Source organism: Rutilus rutilus (assembly GCF_951802725.1).
Source record: "Rutilus rutilus genome assembly, chromosome: 18".
NCBI lineage: Eukaryota > Metazoa > Chordata > Actinopteri > Cypriniformes > Leuciscidae > Rutilus > Rutilus rutilus.
The window spans coordinates 21,334,134-21,356,507 of record NC_140231.1 but is presented as its reverse complement, the minus strand read 5'-3'; the positions used below and the strand labels follow the sequence as shown (position 1 = coordinate 21,356,507).

The following is a 22,374-nucleotide window of genomic DNA, read 5'->3' as shown; positions in this document are numbered from 1 at the left end:
TCACGATTCGATAAAAAATCTCGATTCTCGATTTTGAATCCAATTTCGATTTGATATCACAGATTTGATTCTAGTTTACTGTTTTGTGTTACTTTTCCTATTTGACTGCGGTAGACAGTTTAATAGGTCTTGAAGAAAAAAATCCCACTGAATTAAATGTGAACCTTCCCATTTTAGTCAACCCAATTTTATAATAAATGCAATAGAGAGCCTAAGTCCCTCCCCTTCCAGTGGAACACCATGGGACCTTAATTCGGAAAAATATTGTATGGTAGTCAATGGCGAGAGACAACAAATATTTTGATCTCGTTTGAATTGTGCCCTGAATTACACATATGATGTTTGTCAATTTAAAAGATACATTTTAAAGTCAAGAAAGTTGCAGTTTGATGTAAAACTGTTGCGGTATAAGACTGAAAATACGTAATTACAAAGACTACAAACTCAAAAGGCGCACATGTGACGTCATACCTTTTCTTTCAATAAATGAAGCTAACTTTACTGAAGCTAACGTCTGTCATTTTTTCTGTAGTCTTACGTTATAATCGTAACGTTACGCCGTCATGCCTGAGTGTTTTGTACCAGACTGCACACATAGGAGCAACGGATGGTGACGTACATATAGTGCGAGACGAGAGATGTAGTTCATTGAGCGATTTTCACATAAAACTAAACGTTACTCTTCTGTTTTATGACAAACTGCGACCTTCTTGACTTTCATAATTATCTTTTAAATTGACAAACATCATATGTGTAATTCAGGGCACAGTTCAGACGGAACAAAAAGATAAGTTGTCTCTCGCCATTGACTTCCATACACTGTAAAAAAAAAAAAACGTAAAAAAACGGTAATTTTCTGGCAGCTGGGGCGCCAGAAAATTCCTGTTAAAAAACAGAAAAATACTGTAAAAAAATGGTCTTTCTTCCCGTTGTTTTTACGGAAAAAAACTGTATATTTAACATTGGATTTCGGTAATATGATATAATGTTAATTTACCGTCCTATTGAAGTATTAATATCTGTTTTTTACACTGATAACCACCAATCACAGCAGTGATGAAAGTCACATGATCAATCAAAGCTCAACATAAGCAGTTCTTCCACAAGAGAGTTAATACTAATATATATAGAAGCTGCACAGTGTCATTCACACAAACATTAAACACCATCATGGTAACACATGAAATTTTAAAAATGCAATAAACATTAATTTAACAACATTAAATGTAACATAAACCCCTAATGTACATAACTGATTAGAAAAAAACGAAGAAAACTATGAAGAAACAAACATAGTTATTTCAACAAAAATACATCAAATGTGAAGTGTCACAGGGAATTGTGGGAATGTCAATTTACGGTTTTTCACTGTAAATGATACAATGAGTTGTTTTTTCACTTTCAAAAACTGTAAATTTAACGGTATGTTACAGTAAAATTACATTAAATGTACCGTTAGATCTATCACAGTTATTTACCGTATATAGTACGGAAACTTTCTGTTAACCAATGAACAGTTTTTCACTGTAGCATTTTTACAGTCTTTTACCGTTAAAATTACGATAATTTTTTACAGTGTACATATTTGTTCCGACATAAGGTCCCATGAGCCGGAAGCGGAGGGGAGGGACTTAGACTCTCTATTAAGCTGACAATAAATAAAAGATAAAACAATAAAAAAAAAAAAAAGAAAAAAAAAGTTTTTGGGGTACAGAAATAAAACTGTATCGTCTTCGCTGTATGAATTAAATATAAATTGACACATATTAAAGTGATTCAGTCAAAGGCAGTGAGTGATTTGTTCACTCGTGAAGCACAGCCGAATATAAAACAGCCGAAGCGGCTGTGTGGTCGTCAACGCGAGAAGTGCATTCATAACACTAACGTTTCAATAACTTTTAGTACTGCGAAGTTATAGACGAATCGGTTGAAGATAGATTCACAATTAATATGTGAAATCGATCCCCCCACCCCTATACCGAGGATGCTCAAAAGTTGTATTATTTGCCAATTCTGTATCGCTAAAGCAAAGCAAGAGCGCATTCTGCTCATTTTAAACAGTGCCAGGATGTTGCGTGTTGAGTGTGTGGGGGTAGAATATTTCCAGCTGTACATCTTTAGGCAATACATTCATCTTAAGTGATTCAATTGGAACAGCTCTCGAGTGAGACGGCAATTCTGCTGGTGTGTCGGGCTCTAAAAGAAATTGATGGAGGATCTGTGCAAGAAGCAGATATAATAGCCTATGGTTAAGCTGCCATTACATTTAGTCTTTTACTTTATGTTTTGCAGAGAGCACAAGAGAGCGTGTGTGTTTTCTGCAGGATGTGTCTTTCCTGTTAGCCCTGTTTGCTTTCTGGACAGATTGGCAGGAGGGGCCAAAGTGATTGAGTGTAGCCATGGCTACTGTATGAGTGTGTCGCCATGGTGATCCAACCTCTTGAATGGTTACATATGCAAGATTCAGGTTGCTCAGAATATCCTCAAATGAATATTTCACACCTGGTAAAATAACAAGGTGTTCCCCAAGGGTCAGTCTTTTTATTTACTGTTACTGTTGAAAATAATAAATTGTAAAATGACAACAATAATGGATGCACGTTCACATTTATCAATATTTAAAATAGGTCAAATGTGCATTTTAGGCATTAGGCAAATGCTCTTATTCATTACGACTTAAAGTGTTTTTGTTTACAGAAGTGTTGCTGTGGTTAACATGGCAATAATACAATTCTTAATGGTTATCTGCTAGGAATAGAAGCACGAATAATACTTCTATTTGATACTAATAAAGTTGAAGATAAAACAGTTTTACTATTTTTCTAATAAAATAATGTTTTTTTTTTTGTTTTTTTGTTTTTTGGACCAATAATACAAATTGAGTGAAAGATCTAAACGCATCAGCAGACCAGTGTTCTGCAATAGGACGAATCATATAAACTAGCAGCACAAGTGCGTTCTCGCGGTCACAGCCGCCTGGAATGACTTTTGGTTGAGTGCTATTAAATCAGTAACAGCTCTTCTGTCAAGTCAGCCCAAATTCCCTCGAAAAGTAAAAAGAAGGATGGACTCCTTGCTCTGTTCGCATATCCTCTTTGTGTTGAAATCATGTCCGTGTTGGGCATGTTACTTAAAATAAGTAATTAGTTATAGTTACTAGTTACTTCTCACAAATAGTAACTGAGTTACATCATTATAAAAGTAACTAATTATAAGGGAAAGTAACTATTGCGTTACTAAATATGCCCAATAACTTGGATGCCCCCAATATTAAATATGTTAAATGAATGAAATGGGCACTAAATAGAATAAATTATTATTATAAAACATTGTACACTAATCTACATTATTTTAATGTTGCTGTGGGACGATGTGAGAGACACCTATTAAATTCAGTATATTATTTTAAATATTATCATTACTATAGTAGAACAATAAAACACAATAGATGGTTTAGAACCATAATATTTAATAATGCACAGACCACAACTGGCCGACAAATAATGATAATGAAATAAAAATAAATGATGCTTCTTAAGAAATGTACCAAAAATAAAAAAAATAATAATAAAAAATATACAGTACAGGCCAAAAGTTTGGAAACATTACTATTTTTAATGTTTTTGAAAGAAGTTTCTTCTGCTCATCAAGCCTGCATTTATTTGATCAAAAATACAGAAAAAAAAGTAATATTGTGATATATTATTACAATTTAAAATAATTGGTTTTCAATTTATTATACTTTAAATGATAATTTATTTCTGTGATGCAAAGCTGAATTTTCTGGATCATTACTCCAGTCTATCACATGATCCTTTAGAAATCATTCTAATATGATGATTCATTATCAAAGAAAAAACTTTGCAGGTCCTATGGCTGAGAGAGAGCCTACTCGGATGAAAACCGCTTCAGTTATAGTAACGGCGCATTTTATTGTCAGTAACGGTAACGGCGGAAAAAGTAATTTGTTTGATTACTCGTTACTGAAAAAGATAACGCTGTTAGTAACACCGCCGTTATTCCCATCACTGATCTTGTCATTTCAGTCTGTCACAATGCAGTGCTGCGCTTTGTTACATTGAGCTTGTACCAATGTCCAAAGTAAAGTTACAGTGCAAAAGACAAGGAAATGTTACAGGATGTGCCAGAATTACATAATGCTATCATTGTCATTATTTGTTTTTGTTTGTTTTTGTTCTCTTTTGATTTTATTTGTCATTCTGGCGACATTGTCTATCAGTCGACATCTCAAAAAATGCTGGTAAGTTTATTTATTTTTTATAAAAATACTGAGCCTGATTGCACTCATTTTATTCTCTGTTGGTTTTATTATTTTTAGAATTATATTCATCTCTTTGATTGCCACATTGTGGCCATTTTGGTTCTTTACTGACACTGCTGCTTTGTGAATGCAATGGATTGGGGTGAAGGTGTTAGAGGGAAAACACTGGTGTGAAACCTCTGTCTTAAAGAGGAGGCTTAGTGTACAATCTGCTCGATAAGTGAGCTTTAATATACCTCCTCTACCGCTATAGCTTTCCACTCCACCAATCACACTTTCACTCGTTTTTTTTCCTTGTCTTTTACAACCTCCAACACCCTGGTGTGCATGCCTTTGAGAGTTTGTCACTGCGTATTGTTGTTGTTATTATTTTGCAACTGAAAGGCACAATTCAAAGTTTTTCAATTTCATCTAGATTGATTTTTCATTGTTTCGTGCATTTTCAGTTGTATGGTGAATGATCCATGCTTACCGCAGGAGGCGGTGTGGGAACACATGGAGTTTGCGCATTGTGCTTCGCTCGTATAAATACATTGCTGTGATGGTTTATGACTGTGTGCCTTGACGCATTTCATTGGAGACTTAAATGGGGATTTGATTTTGTTTGTGCCACCTGATCCTCATTTTGTTTGATTGTTTTCGATTGTTTTGTTGATTTTTCTTTTTGTTTTTGTTCTTGAATGCCAAATGCATGAATTACTTGACGCCTGAAAGTCAAAATTTTGATTAGCATCATTTTAACTAATGTTTAATTTTTGTGCCATCAGGCTGCCTTTTAATTTATCTTAATTTAAAACCCTTTTAATAAATACAAATCGTAAAACAATCATCAGTATACAGGTGATGGACGTTTTTGCTATGATCACACTGTGCTGTGGGAACCGTTGTAATATCCTGCTGTGTGCTGCGGTACACTGAATATATGGTGTTGAATACCTTAATTATTATGTTAGCCTGTACTTTGATACTCCTGATCTATATCATTCTCAGTAGGACAGTACAGAGTTGGATTGTTAGGCGGGGTCACAAGCCACAGAGCTGCAATAAAGTGTGACGTCCTTACGGCAAAATTCAGTCATGAGCTCAGCTCTTTCTATAGGAGAGGAACACAAGTATGGACTTAATTCCTAACATGTTAAACAAACCAAGACCTCCCTTTCAGAAAAAAGGCTATGCTAATAATAGAAATAGAGGCTATGCTAATAAAAAATAGAAAGTTATTATTTTTTTTTCATCACTTTATTTGATTTGCATGCACTACTGTTTAAACATTTGAGGTCAGTAATATGTTATATATATATACAGTTTACAGTGGTGGTCAAAATTGATGGCACCCCTGATAAATATGATAAAAAATGGCTGTAAAAAATAAACCTGCATTGTTTATCCTTTTGATCTTTCCTTCAAAAAATTCGCAAAAATCAAACCTTTCATTGAAGTAAAAGAATTGAAATTGGGGGGTAAATCACATTATGAAATAAATGTTTTTCTCCAAAACACGTCGGCCACAATTGTTGGCACCCCTAGAATTTTTTATGAGAAAAATATCTCTGAAGTATATTCCCATTCATATTTACCTTTATTAGCACACCAGGGTGACTAGGAACATGAAATTGTCCAGCTATGACTTCTTGTTTCACAGGAGTTTAAATATGAGGAAACACAAAGGCCAAATTCCCTGAATCATCCATCACAGTGAGTAAAACCAAAGAATATAGTTCTGATGTGCAGCAAAAGATTGTTGAGCATCACAAAATAGAAAGTGACTGTAAGAAAATGGCTAAATATTTTGACCATCAGGGAAATAATTAAGAAGTTATAATCAACTAAAGATGTTATGAATCTGCCAGGAAGGTCCTAGGACGCGTGTCTATATTGTCTTAATGCACGGCGAGGAGGAAAGTTTGAGTGGCCAAAGACTTTCCAAGGATCATAGATAGAGAATTGCAGAGATTACTTGAGTCTTGGGGTCAGAAAGCCTAAAAAAAAAAGATCAAACAACCCCTACATCACCACATGTTGTTTGGGAGGGTTTCAAGAAAAGTCCTCCTCGCTCCTCCAAAAATAAACTCCAGCATATTCAGTTGTCAGACACGACTGGATCTTCAAAAGGGACCGGATTCTGTGGTCAGATGAAACAAAAAAAAAGGGCTTTTTGGCAGCAAACCCAGCAGATGTGTTTGGTGCAAACAGGGATGAAGAGTACCCCATGCCTACGGTTAAATATACTGCTGGATCTTATATGTTGTGGGCCTATTTATTTGCTGGAGGTCCTGGACATCTTGTTCAGATACATGGTATTATGGATTCTAGCAAATACAAACAGATAAAAAATCGAAACCTGACGGCCTCTGCTAGAAATCTTATAATGGGCTGTGGTTGGATCTTCCATCAGGACAACGGTCCAAAACAAACATCAAAATCAACACAAAAATGGGTAACTGAGCACAAAATGAAGCTTCTGCCATGACCGTCACAGTTCCCTGACCTGATGAGTGGAGTGAACTGAAGAGAAGCAGCACAAACATGAACTTGTGAATCTGAAGGATCTGGAGAGATTCTGTATGGAGGAATGGTCTCTGATCTCTTGTCAGGTGTTCTCCAAACTCATCAGGCATTATAGAAGAAAACTCAGATCTGTTATCTTGGCAAAAGGAGGTTGCAAAAAGTATTTAATAACAGGGTGCCAACAATTATGGCCAGCGTGTTTTGGAGAAAAACATTTATTTTATAATGTGATTTACCAATTCTTTTACTTCAATGAAAGGTTAGATTTTTGTGAATTTTTTTGAATGAAAGATCAAAAGGATAAACAATGCAGATTTATTTTTTACAGCCATTTTTTATCATATTTATCAGGGGTGCCATAAATTTTGACCACCACTGTATATATATATATATATATATATATATATATATATCGACAGATGTCTCTTATGGTCATAAGCAAAACTGTAATATTTTGAAAAATTATAGCAATTTAGATAAAATCATTCTAATATAATGATTAACGACTCAAGAAACATTTCTTATTATTATCAATGGTGAAAACAGTTGTGCTGCTGAATATTTTTGTGCAAACTTTGATATTTTTTTTTCAGGATTCTTTGTTGAATATAAAGTTCAAAAGAACAGCGTTTACTGTTTATTTGAAATGGAAATCTTTTACAACATAAACTGTCACATCTTTACTGCCACATTTCATCAGATTAATGTGCCCTTGTTGAATAAAAGGATTTATTTCTTAAGAGAATCGTGCTGACCCTAAACTTTTGAACGTTATATCTTAGTTTTGTCATAATTCCATTTTCTCTTTTCTCTCCTGTAGTCCACTCCATTGCATCTGGCAGCCGGATACAACCGAGTTCGAATTGTTCAACTTCTCCTACAACATGGCGCTGATGTTCACGCTAAAGACAAAGGGTAGGTCTGCTAATGTCTCCTTTTTTTTTTTTCTTACTTTACTTTTTTACTTTTAAATAAAGATTGTTTCCATTAGCTATTTTCACTCTGGTAAAAGCTTTGGTTCATTAGCCTTCCTTTGTCCATATATTTCTTAAAGTAAAAGCCCATTTTGTGCATAAATGATTTTTCTTTTTTTTTGCAATCCTCAGTGGTCTTGTTCCTCTGCACAACGCCTGTTCATATGGACACTATGAGGTTACAGAGCTACTGCTGAAGGTAAGGACAAAAACCTGAGTGAGTATGTATGCATATATATTTGAGTGTGACCTGTATGGAAGACAAACAACACTGTTCCATTTGAGCAGCATGTACTGATGCACAATGCAATGAAGCAACATGTTAATCTGAGGTTTTGTCCTAACTAGTTGCAACTGCAACTGTCAGTCACTTGGATTCTGTCTTGTCACAATGAATAGTCAGCCCACTATATCGTAACCCAGCCTCAGTATATCGCCCTTGTTCCAAAGTCCTGCTCCACATATATCTTAAAGTAGTGCTATCGCGATGTACATACATATGTTACACGCACATATTATATAAACACAAACTTTTATGTTAGAATCGATTAATTGCGTTTAATTGATTTGGCAGCACTAATTTAGGCAAGGCAAGGCAAGTTTATTTATATAGCACATTTCATACACAATGGCAATTCAAAGTGCTTTACATAGAAGAAATTAAAATAATAAAAAGAAATAAGAATAATTAAAACAGTTTAGAAAAATAAAAAATAAAATACAGTACAAACAGTTGGACGAACATTGGCACAGTGCTCATTCAGTAAATGCATTGTTAAACAGATGTGTTTTGAGTCTGGATTTGAATGTGACTACAGTAGGAGCACGTCTGATCTCTTCTGGAAGCTGGTTCCAGCTGCGGCTGGCATAATAGCTAAAAGCGGACTCACCATGCTTAGAGTGAACCCTTGGTATTTCTAGCTGATGTGATCCTAATGATCTGAGTGATCTGTTGGGTTTATATTCAGTGAGCATATCTGCAATGTATTGAGGTCCTAGGCCATTGAATGATTTATATACCAGTAATAATACTTTAAAATCAATCCTAAATTTAACTGGGAGCCAGTGTAAAGACCTGAGGACTGGTGTGATATGTTCATATTTTCTGGTTCTGCTCAGAATCCTGGCGGCAGCGTTCTGTATGAGCTGCAACTGTCTTATGGTCTTTTTGGGAAGGCCAGTGAGGAGTCCATTACAATAATCCACCCTGCTGGTGATGAAAGCATGCACAATTTAAACAAAATAAGTTCCTATTGGTTGTATTTTTCTATTCCTATTGGTTGTATCATGCTACAGTGGTTTCGCCATCACTTATTTTAGCATTATTTATAAACTATTATAGTTTTTAATTGTATTTTGAATCAGCTTTTAGTTTTATCATTTTAGTTTTCATTTGAATTTATATTAATTCTGGTTTAGTTTTTTTAGTTAGTAATTTTAGTGCTTCAACTTGACCTTATTTAAACATTTCTACTTTTCATTTAGTTAACATTTATCTTCTAACTAATATTTATATTTTATTTTATTCCAGCTTTAGTTAACAAAAACGTTTTAGTTTTTGCTAATGTTAATGTTAATAACCCTGGCTTAGTTTACTTTATCTTCTTGCCCAATAAGAAAGTGACATCTTCAATGAATCTCCTTAATTTTTTGCATAATGCAGCTTCATTCTGCATGTCTTGTTAAAGTTCAGTTTCTCTCCCTTGAGCCAGAATGTTCACAGAGTATGGCCTTTAAGTCCAACTCCCTTTATTTACAAAGCTGTCATATGGAACACTATGCTCACGGTGTGTTCTCCCATGCTTGCTGTGTCAACAGAGCCCTGTGGAGCAGCCAATCTGTCTCTAGAACAATGTTTGGAGTTTGATACACAGCAGAGCAGAGTATTCTCAGTCTCTTGAGAGCTTATCACAAAATCACTAGCTCCCCAGATCTCATTAAGCCCCCTCAATCATTATATTAGATTAAATGTACCTTACAATGATCAGAATAATATTAAGAATAATTTTATTTGACACAGATGCATTATTATGAACACCTGGCGTTATCGCAATGTTTCTGATTCCTCAGGAGCTTTTTCTCACTTGCAGTTCAAGAAAAAAAAACTCTCTCCGGCTCAAGAAGTGTTTTAAAGGGGTAATTCACCCAAAAATGATTTACTGACCCTCATGTCATGAAACACAAGAAGAGACATTTTTTCAGCAGAATGTTTTCCATACAATAAGAGTGGACGGTGACCAGGGACCGTCAAACTCCAAATATGACAAAAGCACCTTCAAAGTAGTCCATACAACTTTGTATTATATTCCAAGTCTTTTGAAGCCATTCAATATATTTTTGTATGAAAATACAGAAATGTAAGTCATTATTCACTGATAATCATCTCCACTGATCTCAAATCTCATTCATATTCACCTCTTTTCAAATATGGCCAATCACACCGTGTCACACCTGATGTCATTGATTTTCATGTTTTAATGAGTTCCCAGAAGCCATTCACTTTCATTGTATGGCAAATATCAGTGTGAAATTATTGTCTAACTTTTTATTTAGCATTTGATGATAAAAAGACTTTTCTTTTTAGAAGATCTATTCCATAGGTTTGTACTGTCTACCCCTTGCCTTTGAGTGCAAGTTGATGTCTCCCTCCTGGAAAACTGCCATTTTCTAAAAATGTGTTCGATATTCTTTTCCCTCAGTGCTATTAACTTGGCTTCTGGGGCATAGAATGCTCCCTAATAGATATAAATTCATAATCTATGCTAAAACTGCTCTAACTAGTCAAGCGGAACCGCATCGTGTTCTCATCGTATTTGAAAATGAATCTGGGGCCTCTGAAATGCACCATTCTTTTAGTCTGATCTCACCATGAATGTTTTTCTGTAGCATGGGGCGTGCGTCAATGCCATGGACCTCTGGCAGTTCACCCCTTTGCACGAGGCTGCCTCCAAGAATCGCGTGGAGGTTTGTTCCCTGTTGCTGAGTCACGGAGCCGACCCCACGCTGGTCAACTGCCATGGGAAGAGCGCGGTGGACATGGCCCCGACCCCTGAACTCAAAGAGAGGCTCACATGTGAGTTTACCTTTTCTTTTAATTAAACTGACCCCACTCACTTTTGGGATCAGTACAATTTTTGTTAAGAGAATATTCTTTGGTTCCCCAAGGCTGCATTTGTCATGCCAAGAAGAATTTTAAACAATTAAAATAAATGCAATTTAAAATAATTTATTTTTATTAACTTAAGGCCATGTGTCCACCAAAGCATTTTTAGCAAGCTGAAAACACGTGAACTATTCGGTGGCACAGCATTTTTTTTATCAGTTGAGATGTTATATGTGCTTCGATATGGAATATCCACGTAACTGTTCCTAGTATCTGATTTTTAAATAGTTTGTTTCTGAATATAAAAAATTAAACACAATGTAACGTACTTGCTCTGGCTCTAGTTTTGGATGAAGAGATGTGCTTGTTGTCATTTGTTATCGCTTTACAAGCAGGATGTGGTGGAAGGTTGGAGTGGTATTTGTCCCGCCCTTCCTCCACTGTAATTGGACAGATGGGTAAAAAGTGAAAGTGATGAGCGCGGTATTTTACCCAAAGTTGAACATTCTTCAACTCTCGGTGACCGGGAAAAAACACTGAGCGTTTGGTGCTAGTGATTGGAAAAATACGCTAGCCTGGGGGAAAAAAGCTTTGGTGGACACACGGCCTACCTGTCATGGAATCCTGTGCGTACAGGATTGTGGGATATCACAGGCAGTGAAGGATACATCTTCAAAAATCGACCAGACGAAATATCTCAGGAGACAGGAAGTGAAGCTAGCATTTGATTCGGACATGCTTTTAAGCCTTCCTACCTTGGAATACATCCTCCGAAGGCAGCATTTTTAAGCTTTCAGACACTGCCATTATCTTTTTTTTATCTTCATAAATGTCTTTTTGATTAATTTAAAGTCTTGCTGAATAAAAATATACATTTTAAAAGTATCAAAAAAAGTATTAACGTTTGAACCATATAAATATATGTAAATCAATGTTGTTGTTGTTTACCAAAACTAAAACAATTAAAAATGTATTGTTTTTATTAATTGAAATAAAGATAAAGTAAAATATAGATAGCAGCGGTGAAACGGTGACCGAAAATTAAAATGTTGCTTTTCCCCTAAATGGGGAAAAAAACTAGATTAAGTACTTGTTAAACTAAAACTAAAACTGAAATAAAAATAAATTTAAGCTAAATAGAAGAAAAAAATGAAAGATTAAAGATTAAAACATAAGATTCAATTAAATAAAAAAAAATTAAAAAACTTTTTTATTTGAGGCTGGACTATATTGTGAGTTTAAGGCTCGACAGGCTTTGATGCAACTTCTTTTGTTGTCATTATATTCACAGTATAGCATATGTTGCCTTACAGCTAGAGCTGCACGATTAATCGTTAAAGATTGCAGTCTCGATTCAAACACCCACGCGATCTCAATCCTAAATGACAACGGTTCGCCTGTGTCTATTAAACATTTGACAAAATCACACCAGAACATTCCGTACTAATCTGCGTTGGCGCCACAGTTTACCCAGAGAGAGCAGTTGTCACGTATATGTATGAGGCAGCTTCGCAAACATTGTTTTCAACCACACAGTATCGAAATTTCTGTGCTACAAATATTAAGTACTGGGATAAAAATGTATACAGTAGTCAACATTTGAAGTGGATCAAAAAAGTTAATCAAAGTTATCCTAAGACAAGAACGGGTATTGTTTTGATCCATTTCAAATGTTGACTACTGTAGTTCAGATATAAACACTGATGTCTACGGTAGCGATCAAAATAGAGTAAATCACCTTTTGAAATTAACTTGGGGCGTTAAATAACAATGATATGGATTACGCCACTAGGATGCGACAAGTGACTGCTAACAATATATATTTGTTATTGAATCATTAATTAAAGAGATTCGTTCAAAAAATGCTAATTCATCCAGTAAAAAAACAAGTGAAGTATTTATGAGTCGTTGAATCATTCATTCAAATTTCATTCATTGCTTAAGCGTGAAGTGACGACAACAGACCGGGATCTTTCACCATTGTTCTGCATAAGTGGCATCAGATCCCAAAAAACTCATCGCACTTGTTTCCCTTACAAGTGTAAGTGAGCTAGACGCAACTTTTTTTCTGCCCCTTTGTTTCTGCCACATTCTCGCTGGCATTGAGACAGACGCATCAAGGTTTTGAGAAAGACGCCTTTAAACCTACAATAGTCTCATTATGCATTATTCAAGCGCAGTAGAGGCTGAGTTGCAGTGTGCTGATGAGGTTGGCAGGCGACGTGGTTGTTTATTTTGCCTGTGAATTCTCCATCTGTCTTCTCCCAGTGTGGGGTGGAGTGATGTAGTTCTGACTGAAACTTTACACAATTTGCTGTGTAAAGATTTTCCTTTATGTGGAATTTATGTTGAGTTTGAGCCTGTGCTGTGAGTATTTTAGGATGTTAAAAGATATAGTACAATTTGCCAAAATCTGTATCATGTCACATGTAATTGTTCAATCAGTGTTTCAACCGTGGAAAGGCGTCAATAAAACAGCTTGCGAAGAATGTCATATAATGTCTCATTTACCTCAGAAAAGCCATTCAATGTTCAAACACTCATTAGTCAGCTAGAAAATGAACTTAGAGAGGAGCGTTTTGCTAAATATATGCAGTATATTGCATATTTATAGCATTTTTATCTGTTCTTAAATTAATGTATGTTTGAATAAATGCGTTTAAAAAAAATCAGGTACATTTAGCAATATAGCGGGTGAATTATGTATATGATGTATATTATGATTATGATGAACTATATACCTTTCTCCACTGACGTTCTAAGTTGTTCAAAGTGTTTCTAAGGATGCTGATTTTTTTTAAGGCAGCTGTGTGTCTCTAAGATGGCGAACTGGAACGTGGTTCATGTAACATTAGCAACACATTATTAGCTGTTTGATAACGTAGTTTAGCCAAAGGCTAATCATATCAATTACCGTTATGTGTCCGACGTTTTAGAGAGCGATGCAATAAAACACATTACCATTCTGATACATCGACTTGTAAATTAACCTGTTTGAGTGAGTTGAGGCGGGGCTTATTTGCATATTCATGGATCCGCGTATACTAAACGAAGTTACAGTTCAAGCTATTTTAAGGCATGAATAAAAAATGTTTACTGGAAAAAAATGTAATATGCCATTTTGGAGATCAAAGATGAGTTTTATGGAATACAATTACTGACTAAAGGGGGACTTTAATATTATAATGATGTACCAACTTGAGTTCCCTGTATAGTTTACAGCATTAGTTGAGAGATATTTTTTCTTTTAGGAAGTTAATCATGTACTGTACCTGATAGGCCCCAAATGAATAAATATTGAATTTTGAAGTGAATCGAATCGCAAGCTTGTGAATCGAATCCAATTGTGAATTTTTTTTTATTTTTATTTAATTTTATTTTTTACTTGAAGCAAATATTGTCTTTTCCCTTTATTTTCTTGTTAGAGTGCACCAGAATACTTCATTTACATGTTAAAATCACAAAACAATTCTCCCAGACCCCCTAACAACAATATAGTGTACATAATAATGTTATAATCAGACCTGCAAACTCAGAAGAGGTGAAAAAGGTGATGTTTACAAACTATGAAAATGGATATTCATTTAAGATTAACTGTTGCAAATGATGACAAAGGTAATTTAAATGTTGCTGTTGCAATGTCTCGTTAAATATCAGCTCAGCTGTGATTACCTGTGGCCGAATCCCAGCTGTGCTCATAATCTGTAAAACAGCACTTTTGTAGGTGGAATAATGTTCCGTCTTTGCAGTTCTTATGAGCAGAAGCATAACAAATTGAATGCACAAAATTAATTAGATCAGGTCAAGATTCAGTCATACATTTTAGAAACCCTAACTCATATTTTTGCTGCCGTAAAGCCAGATTGCATTGTAGCTGTGAAGCTTCAATTACTTTTTTTTCACGCTTTGTCTTGATGAATTATGTCTACCACCGGCTTCTGTCAGAGCGTCTTGCATCATTTCTCTACATTTTCTCTTTTCCTCTTGTGCAGACGAGTTTAAGGGCCACTCTCTTCTTCAGGCGGCACGAGAAGCAGACATGACCAAGGTGAAAAAGACTCTAGCTTTGGAGATCATCAACTTCAAGCACCCACAGACGCATGAGACGGCACTGGTGAGCCCTTCCTCATTCACTTTTGAATCTCTCCAGCTGAGAAATCAGGTTGAAAGCAGATGTTAAAGGGATAGGTCACCCAAAAATGAAACTCCTGTCATCATTTACTCACCTTCATGTCTTTCCAGATTTATATGATTTGCTTTTTTGTTCCTTAAACCACTAGAGAACCTATTCAGGCAGGATTTTCACGGCTCTGCTTCATACAATAGAAGTGAATGGTTACCAAAATGGTGTCCAAGATTAAAAAAGACAAATAGCCCCATAAAAGTGACCAAAAAGACTTCTGTAAAACTTACAAGGCTATTCTGTGTTTCAGCACTGTACGGTCGCTTCGCCTCACCCGAAACGAAAACAGGTCACTGAACTGCTGCTACGGAAAGGAGCCAATGTCAATGAGAAGAACAAAGAGTGAGTGAATGTGCCTGTCATGTGTTGAAGACTGATGCTAATGTCTGTCTTTCTCATGATCTTCTCTGTTTAGGGGCTTTCGCACCGGGTAGTTCTAGGAACTTAGTTTTAGGATCTAGCCACCAGGGAGGATCCGCTAGAGCCTGAGCACACAGCGCCTATTCTCCATTAGTTTATTATCTGTCACAGTCCTGTCTAATACGTTATTAGATAGAACTGTTACACAAAGAAAGTAGTGTGTGAAAAAGTATTTGCGTTTTCTGTGTGGTTGATGCCTAATGTCGCTAGCTGAGCAGAAGTACATAATCATGTTTTGCTTGCTCCAAAATTGTGTTAGATTTTCTCCTTAGTGTAAATGTTGAGAGGTCCATCTATCTCTGTTTTCAATGTTCGTAGCGTTAGTTTGTGGAGTAGATATATAGGCTGTGTACACGGCTTTTTAAAAAAATGGCGGGTGCCAGTGTTTTGCGTTCGTTCGTCCAATCAGCGTACACTTACGTCACTGGTAGTTCCTAAAGCCCTGGTTTAGACTAGGGCTGGGCGATATGGCTGAAAACTGTATCACGATATAAGTGTTTCATATCGGTCGATATCGATAATTATTGATATTTTTTATGACATATTTAAAATAAGGACCAGTCCAGGAGACAAATATATTACATTTAAAGATTTTTTTATTTTAAACTTAACCTACCTCTGATTATAATCCCATCAGTTATAAAGGCAGAAATGTCAACACGACCATGGAAAACTCAAAAGTCTAAAATCACAATGAACACTTAACAATTATCTCTTAACATTAAGGTGCAAAATTAAAGAATACGTAAGAAATGCTTTATAAATGGGTGGGCGATATGGAAAAAATATAATATTACGATTTTTTTCAGAAAAATCACGATTCACGATTTTATCACAATTCTTTTTTATGTTGGTTTTACTATTTTGTGACTGAGCATTACAGCCAAACTAATGTCCATATTTTAAAAACAAAGCCTTAGGTAACAAAATATAAAATAAAAAAGAATGGCAGACAGGGGCGAAGATAAAAAAAATTCCTCATTATTTTCTTTGTTATTAAATATTAAGATCAAAGATACACAGTACACATACACAACTTAATATACAAATTAAATAAACAGTGCTTTATGTTTTCAGCTACAGTAGGTGTATTTAACAGTAGCATTGCAGAAAGTAATTAAATGAACAAATATGAAAATAAAACAAAACAGACTTTACTGTATAAATTATACATTGATACTTATTAAAGCTATTATTAAAGTTATCAGTCAAGAGCAGTGAGTGATTTTCTCTTTACATTTTGTTGTTTTATTAACAATTAAGGGATAGTTCTCCTAAAAATTCTAATTTTCATAATTACTATAAATAAATATAATAATTATAAAATTATAAAAAATAATAAATAAAATAATAATTTTCACATTGTTTTAAACTCGAATAAGTTTATTTCTTCTGTTGAAAATAAAAGTTATTTGGAAGAATGTGGGTAACCAAACAGTTGATGTACCCCAGTGACTTCCATAGTATATTTTTCTCCGATGGAAGTCAATGGGGACCAGCTACTGTTTGGATACCCACATTCTTCAAAATATTAATATTACAAAATATTAGAAGGAAATTAATACAGGTTTGGAACAACATTAGAGTGCGTAAATAATGAGATCATTTTTATTTTTGGGTGAACTATCCCTTTAAGGACAAGCGGCAGCGTGTTTACTATTACTACTGTCTCTTTAAGAACTGCACGCGACGCGTCTATTATACACGCATTTGACAAGCAGATTTTCTCAATTTTCTCAAGTTTGCTTTCACTTTAGACATATCCGACTAGATTATGTAAACCTTGTGTGTATATAACAGTATTAGCATAATAAGACTCGAAAGACAACTTAGTCCAGTATTCAGGCGCTGGTAGACAGACTTTTAGTGCATGTGAGCTTCACATGTACGCGCTGAGAAACGCACACGTTAGAACAGCGCATCAGCACGCGAATAACAGAGAAACTGACGACGGTCTTGCATAATTTGCAGACGACATTGGTCTGACTACGGTCAGACTTGAAGTCAGGCGAGCTGACTTTTCCTGTTTTATCAACAATCGCTGCGGCACTCATTTTCTACTTTACTCATCTTCTACTTTCACTCTACGCCGGTTCTGTTACTGAAGAATCCAACACGAGACAACAATATTGCGCAACCATACTGACTGACTGTTAGCTTGTCACTTCCTACGTTGCTAGGTTACTAGAGAGTGAGTGCCTTTGTTCATGCAATCAAACTTGCTTTGCTGGTGTCTTCCGACAAAAAAAAAAAATCGAACGTTTTATCGACCGCATTTTTTATTGATATTGATTACGTGTCTATCGCGATACATATCGTTATCGTTTTATCGCCCAGCCCTAGTTTAGACCCTACTAAAGTAGGAGCTCATTTAGTTCCCCCAAAAGGAGTTCCTAGAGCTAAAATCGTTCCTAGTTCCTGCGGTGCGAACACGGCAAAATGCGGGACTTCTGCCAATAGTTCTAGGAACTATGTAAAGGTTCCTCTGGTGTGAAAGCCCCTTTTGTTTCCATTATCTTCTCCTCCTCTCCTGTGCAGCTTCATGACGCCTCTCCATGTGGCAGCAGAACGGGCACACAACGACATCATGGAGGTCCTGCAGAAACACGGGGCGAAGGTACACAGCTGGTCCTGCATCAGCAGCGCCACATTCCCTACATGTGCTCTCAAGTGCCTACAGAGCTGTGACACACATATACACACATTTACACACCTGACACCTCACCATCCACCTCTCACAGCTCACAGTCTGCCTTAAAGGGATAGTTCACCAAAAAATTGGCAAGATTTATTCACCCTCATGTTATTTTTTGTGGGGAGAAAGAAGATATTTTTTTGTGGGAAAACTCTTTCCATCTAACTGGAGCTCAGGTCAGAGAGAGGGAGGAAATTTGTAACTACGTGGACTGTTTTTGGTACAAGAACCCTTTACTGACATTGTTGGACGACCTTATGGGGAAAAAACAGTATAAAAGTTTAGAATATGGCCCCTCTACAGAACCACAGCACGTTTTTTGTGTCTGTTCTCAGCCCGAGAAAAATCAGTTCAGTGGAGCAGCGTTTTTGTCACTTCCACCTTTGTGTGCAGTTGAGTCATCACGTTCTTGCTGCATGAGGAGAAGAATGAAGAATGAGCTTTGCTAGCATTGCACTTAGTCAGAGTAATTTGTCTGCTTATCAGTGGATGAGATAATTGGCTTTGAGATGGAAGTGCTCATCATCAGTATGGAAGTGTTTATATGCTAACATCTTCCTAATTAACTGCCAAACATTCATCACTTTGTTTACAAAGAGACTTTAGCAGATTGATCTATTATTCGAAATCTGATCCCTAGTGTTGGAAATCAAGAACTATTTCTGATTCAGAACTAGTTTGTTTGTTTATTATCTTTAATATTGGAATCACTTATATTTTACGAAGTTATTTTCAGTTTTTTTGTTACATTTGTATTCTTCCACCAAAGCAGATGAAACTGCTTCAAAATGCATAAATTATGCAATTTACGCATCAGAGAAAATTGGCAATTGGTTCATTTTGTTTTGTCAGCTGTGCACAAAAATGAACAATAAAATTCAGTAGCATGATTTATGGTTTCCCATTATTTATAATTTGCCGCTTCTGTGCGTGGAGCGCCTTTTACATTTTTTCCATAGGCCTGGCACATTTACATTCCTCGCAGACAGACTAAACTATCCAAACTATGGGTTTAAAAAACATAATAAAGACAATACTGTTGCTAGATTAAATGAATTTGAGAACATGAAGTTATAAGCTATCTAGAATTTTGTTGCCTAAAACAATTTTGTGTTTGATTTGTTGTTCTCTTGAAGTCTGAAATGAATGCTGAACAGGCTGCTGAGGAAAGTAAAAGTATTCCAAATATACATTACCGTTAAAAAGTTTGGGGTCAGTATGATAAAAAAAAAAAAAAAAAAGCAGCAAGGATGCATTAAATTAATCAAAAGTGAGAGTATAGACATTTATGTCTCAAGTAAATGCTGTTAATTTGAACTTTCTATTCATGAAATAAATAAATAAAATAATAAGTAGAATCAGAACCAGAATTGCTTTATTCCCATCGCTACCATTTTGTTGGATGCAAAAACATGCTGTGTAGAACTTAAATCTCATAGTAAGTTATTCATCTTGTGTGTTTTAAACACTGTGGTGAGCCAGTTCTGCCATTGTAATTCTTTTAAAAAGTTCAATCTTGCACATGAAAAGATAGTGCCAAACCTAAATAGGTAAACAGCCTGCTGCCTCGGTCTCACTGCTGGACTGTGTCAGAGAAACTGGAGGACGTTTACGAGCTACATCATTCATGTCATTACCTCTCCAGAGCAGAGAGGGGTAAAAGACTTCCAAATCAATGGAGCTCTTTCAGAGAGCCAAATCAGATAAGCATCGACTAACTGATCAGGCATTCAGCTACTGCCTTGGCTGAGAGCATCAGGGCTGATCAGCTATTCTTCAGCGGAGAGACCAGGGGAGCCGATACTCCTGTAAATAATCTCATCCACAGTCTGCCTTCTTTGTTCGAGCCGAGAGTGTATCTAAAGGGGCTCCCCGCTCATCAAACTTGCGTGTCCTACTTTCACGCAAGGTTGTATTATCGGGAGGTCCTCTTCATTGATGCTCTGTGGCTCTTTTATGCTGCCTGGAGCAGCTTGATTTTCAAAGCCTCCCTTCCACTCGCTTCCCAGCTCTCTTGCATGATAAATAAACAGAGGCTGACCCGCCACAACCCGAATTCCATCATTCAATCACCAGCGTCCATCTGTTTGAATACGAGCCCTCGGAAACGCATTCGATCGTTAACTGGTGTTGCGACCTAGCTCGCTGCCAAACTTCAGCGGCCAGACTTAAGTGACATTAATGGACTGGATAATTAGTCAGGCTGGAGGTTCAAAGGAGAGAGGCGAGTGTGTAGCAAGTGTGTGTTTACAGACCATGTGTGAACCAGTAAACAGATGGTGCAGAAGCATTGTGTTAATAAGAAGAGCAGGAAGCATGAAGAATAAAGCTGTCTAAAGTACACACAGTTACTGAGAAAATCAGCTGACGATGGAAGCTGCTTATTAGCTGAAGATCTATATTGATATTATGGCTTTGTAACAGGCAGGAAAGTATTTTTTGGCATATACTGAAATCTGTTCAGTAGTTTGTAGGTCTGGACAGCCTGAAATTCACAGACCTCCTTTGTAGGCTACTATTCCACAGTTTGGGGAACATTTCAATAAAGTCTCTTATGATCACCAAGGCTGATTTTATTTGATCAAGAATACTTTTTTCTTTTTTAAAGGGGTGGTATAATGCCCTTTTCACAAGATGTAAAATAAGTCTCTGATGTCACTAGAGTGTGTATGTGAAGGTTTAGCTCAAAATACCCCACAGATATTTTTATAGATCATGTTAAAATTTTCACTTTTTGAGGGTGAACAAAACCGTTTTTGTGTCTGTCCCTTTAAATGCAAATGAGCTGCTGCTCCCGGCACAGAGGGCGGAGCTCAACAGCTTGTTTCCTGAAAATTTCAAAAAACTTTTAGCCTTTTATGTTCAAACCGGAGTCAGACAAAGATGGAGAGACTCAAGAAGACGTGACATTTCTGAATGTTTAGTTGATGAATTTATGTAGCTTATGTGTAATTGATTAGCATATTATGTCTTGATAGTCTATAAATCACGTTCCGAGGTGGGGTTTATGTAAATTTTAGGGTTATTAATGTCACTAACCCGGGAGGAATGTCGTGTAGTCCCTACCGGCCGTTTGTTGTAGTCCTTAAAAAGCTATTTCTTTAAAAGAAAATATCTCCTTTTGCTTTGAACTTTGAGCATTGTAACTTTGCACATGTTGTTTATGCTCAAACAGCAACATTACACACTAACTAAAGTTAGAAAAGTGAAATCATAATCAACCACCCCTTTAACGCATTTTAAAATGTGTTTTATTCCTGTGATGGCAAAGCTGAATTTTCAGGATCATTACTTCAGAAATCATAGTACTGCTTAATATTTTAGTGGAAAATAACAGCATTTATTTGAAATAGTCACTTTTTTCAAATTTAATGCATTTATTAATGCTAGTAGTATTAATGTAAAATCTTACTGACCCCAAATTTTAGTGATAGTGAATGTGGTATGAAACATTTGAAGTTTTTGTGTCATTTAATATTTTGGTCACACTTCACAATAAGGTAACTACATTAGTTAACATGAACTAACAATGAACAATATTTCTAAAGAATTTATCAATCTCAGTTAATGTTAATTTCATAATTTACTTTTGTGTGATTAAAATCAAACGTTGTATCTGTTAACATTAGTTAATGAACCTGGACTAACATAAACATACAATGAATAACATCTTGTTAACAAAGATTAAGTAGTACTGAATCAGATTGATTAGTTAATATTAGTTAATGCATTAACTAACCATAACTAATGGAACCTTACTGTAAAGTTTTACCAATTTTCTTTATGTATATATCATTTGCAACTCTATATGTAATGGTACGTATAGTAGTAATGCACCAACAATTTGCCGTGGAACATTTTCGTCCAAAAATGCAATAAAACGCCTTTTTTGATGGAAAGAGCAAATTTGGGCAAAAAATATTAACTGAAACCAGAACTTTTAACTGATGTAAATGAGATTTGAACTTATGTTTGATTTGAAATGTAGAGGGAAAAATGCAAGGATATATTACAAAGTCATGCAAGTTATATATGTATATTACATTTCAACACACTCTAATGTAAGCATTCCCAATGATATTTCATTTTCTGTTTTATCTCAAAATTAGCCTTATGCATTACTATTGGTCAAACATTTATTTTATAAACAAATCATTTGCAGTTTGAACAAAGCCAGTGTGTGTTTGATGTAGAGGACTGTGTCGTGTA

At 35.7% G+C, this 22,374-nt stretch overlaps 1 protein-coding gene across 3 annotated transcripts in view; it reads left to right on the top strand.

Moving 5' to 3' along the window:
• The window catches only part of tnksa (tankyrase, TRF1-interacting ankyrin-related ADP-ribose polymerase a), a 109,816-nt gene that overhangs the window by 64,767 nt on the left and 22,675 nt on the right, over nucleotides 1-22,374 (top strand). For 2 of the 3 annotated variants that reach the window (XM_084388251.1, XM_084388250.1), the window contains 6 exons: nucleotides 7,611-7,705; nucleotides 7,897-7,963; nucleotides 10,651-10,837; nucleotides 14,860-14,981; nucleotides 15,301-15,392; nucleotides 18,009-18,087. In XM_084388251.1, the coding sequence (XP_084244377.1) occupies nucleotides 7,611-7,705; nucleotides 7,897-7,963; nucleotides 10,651-10,837; nucleotides 14,860-14,981; nucleotides 15,301-15,392; nucleotides 18,009-18,087 (642 nt within the window). Of the gene's footprint in view, nucleotides 1-4,240; nucleotides 4,262-7,610; nucleotides 7,706-7,896; nucleotides 7,964-10,650; nucleotides 10,838-14,859; nucleotides 14,982-15,300; nucleotides 15,393-18,008; nucleotides 18,088-22,374 lie in introns of all 3 variants that reach the window. The other variant, XM_084388249.1, reaches the window with a different exon arrangement.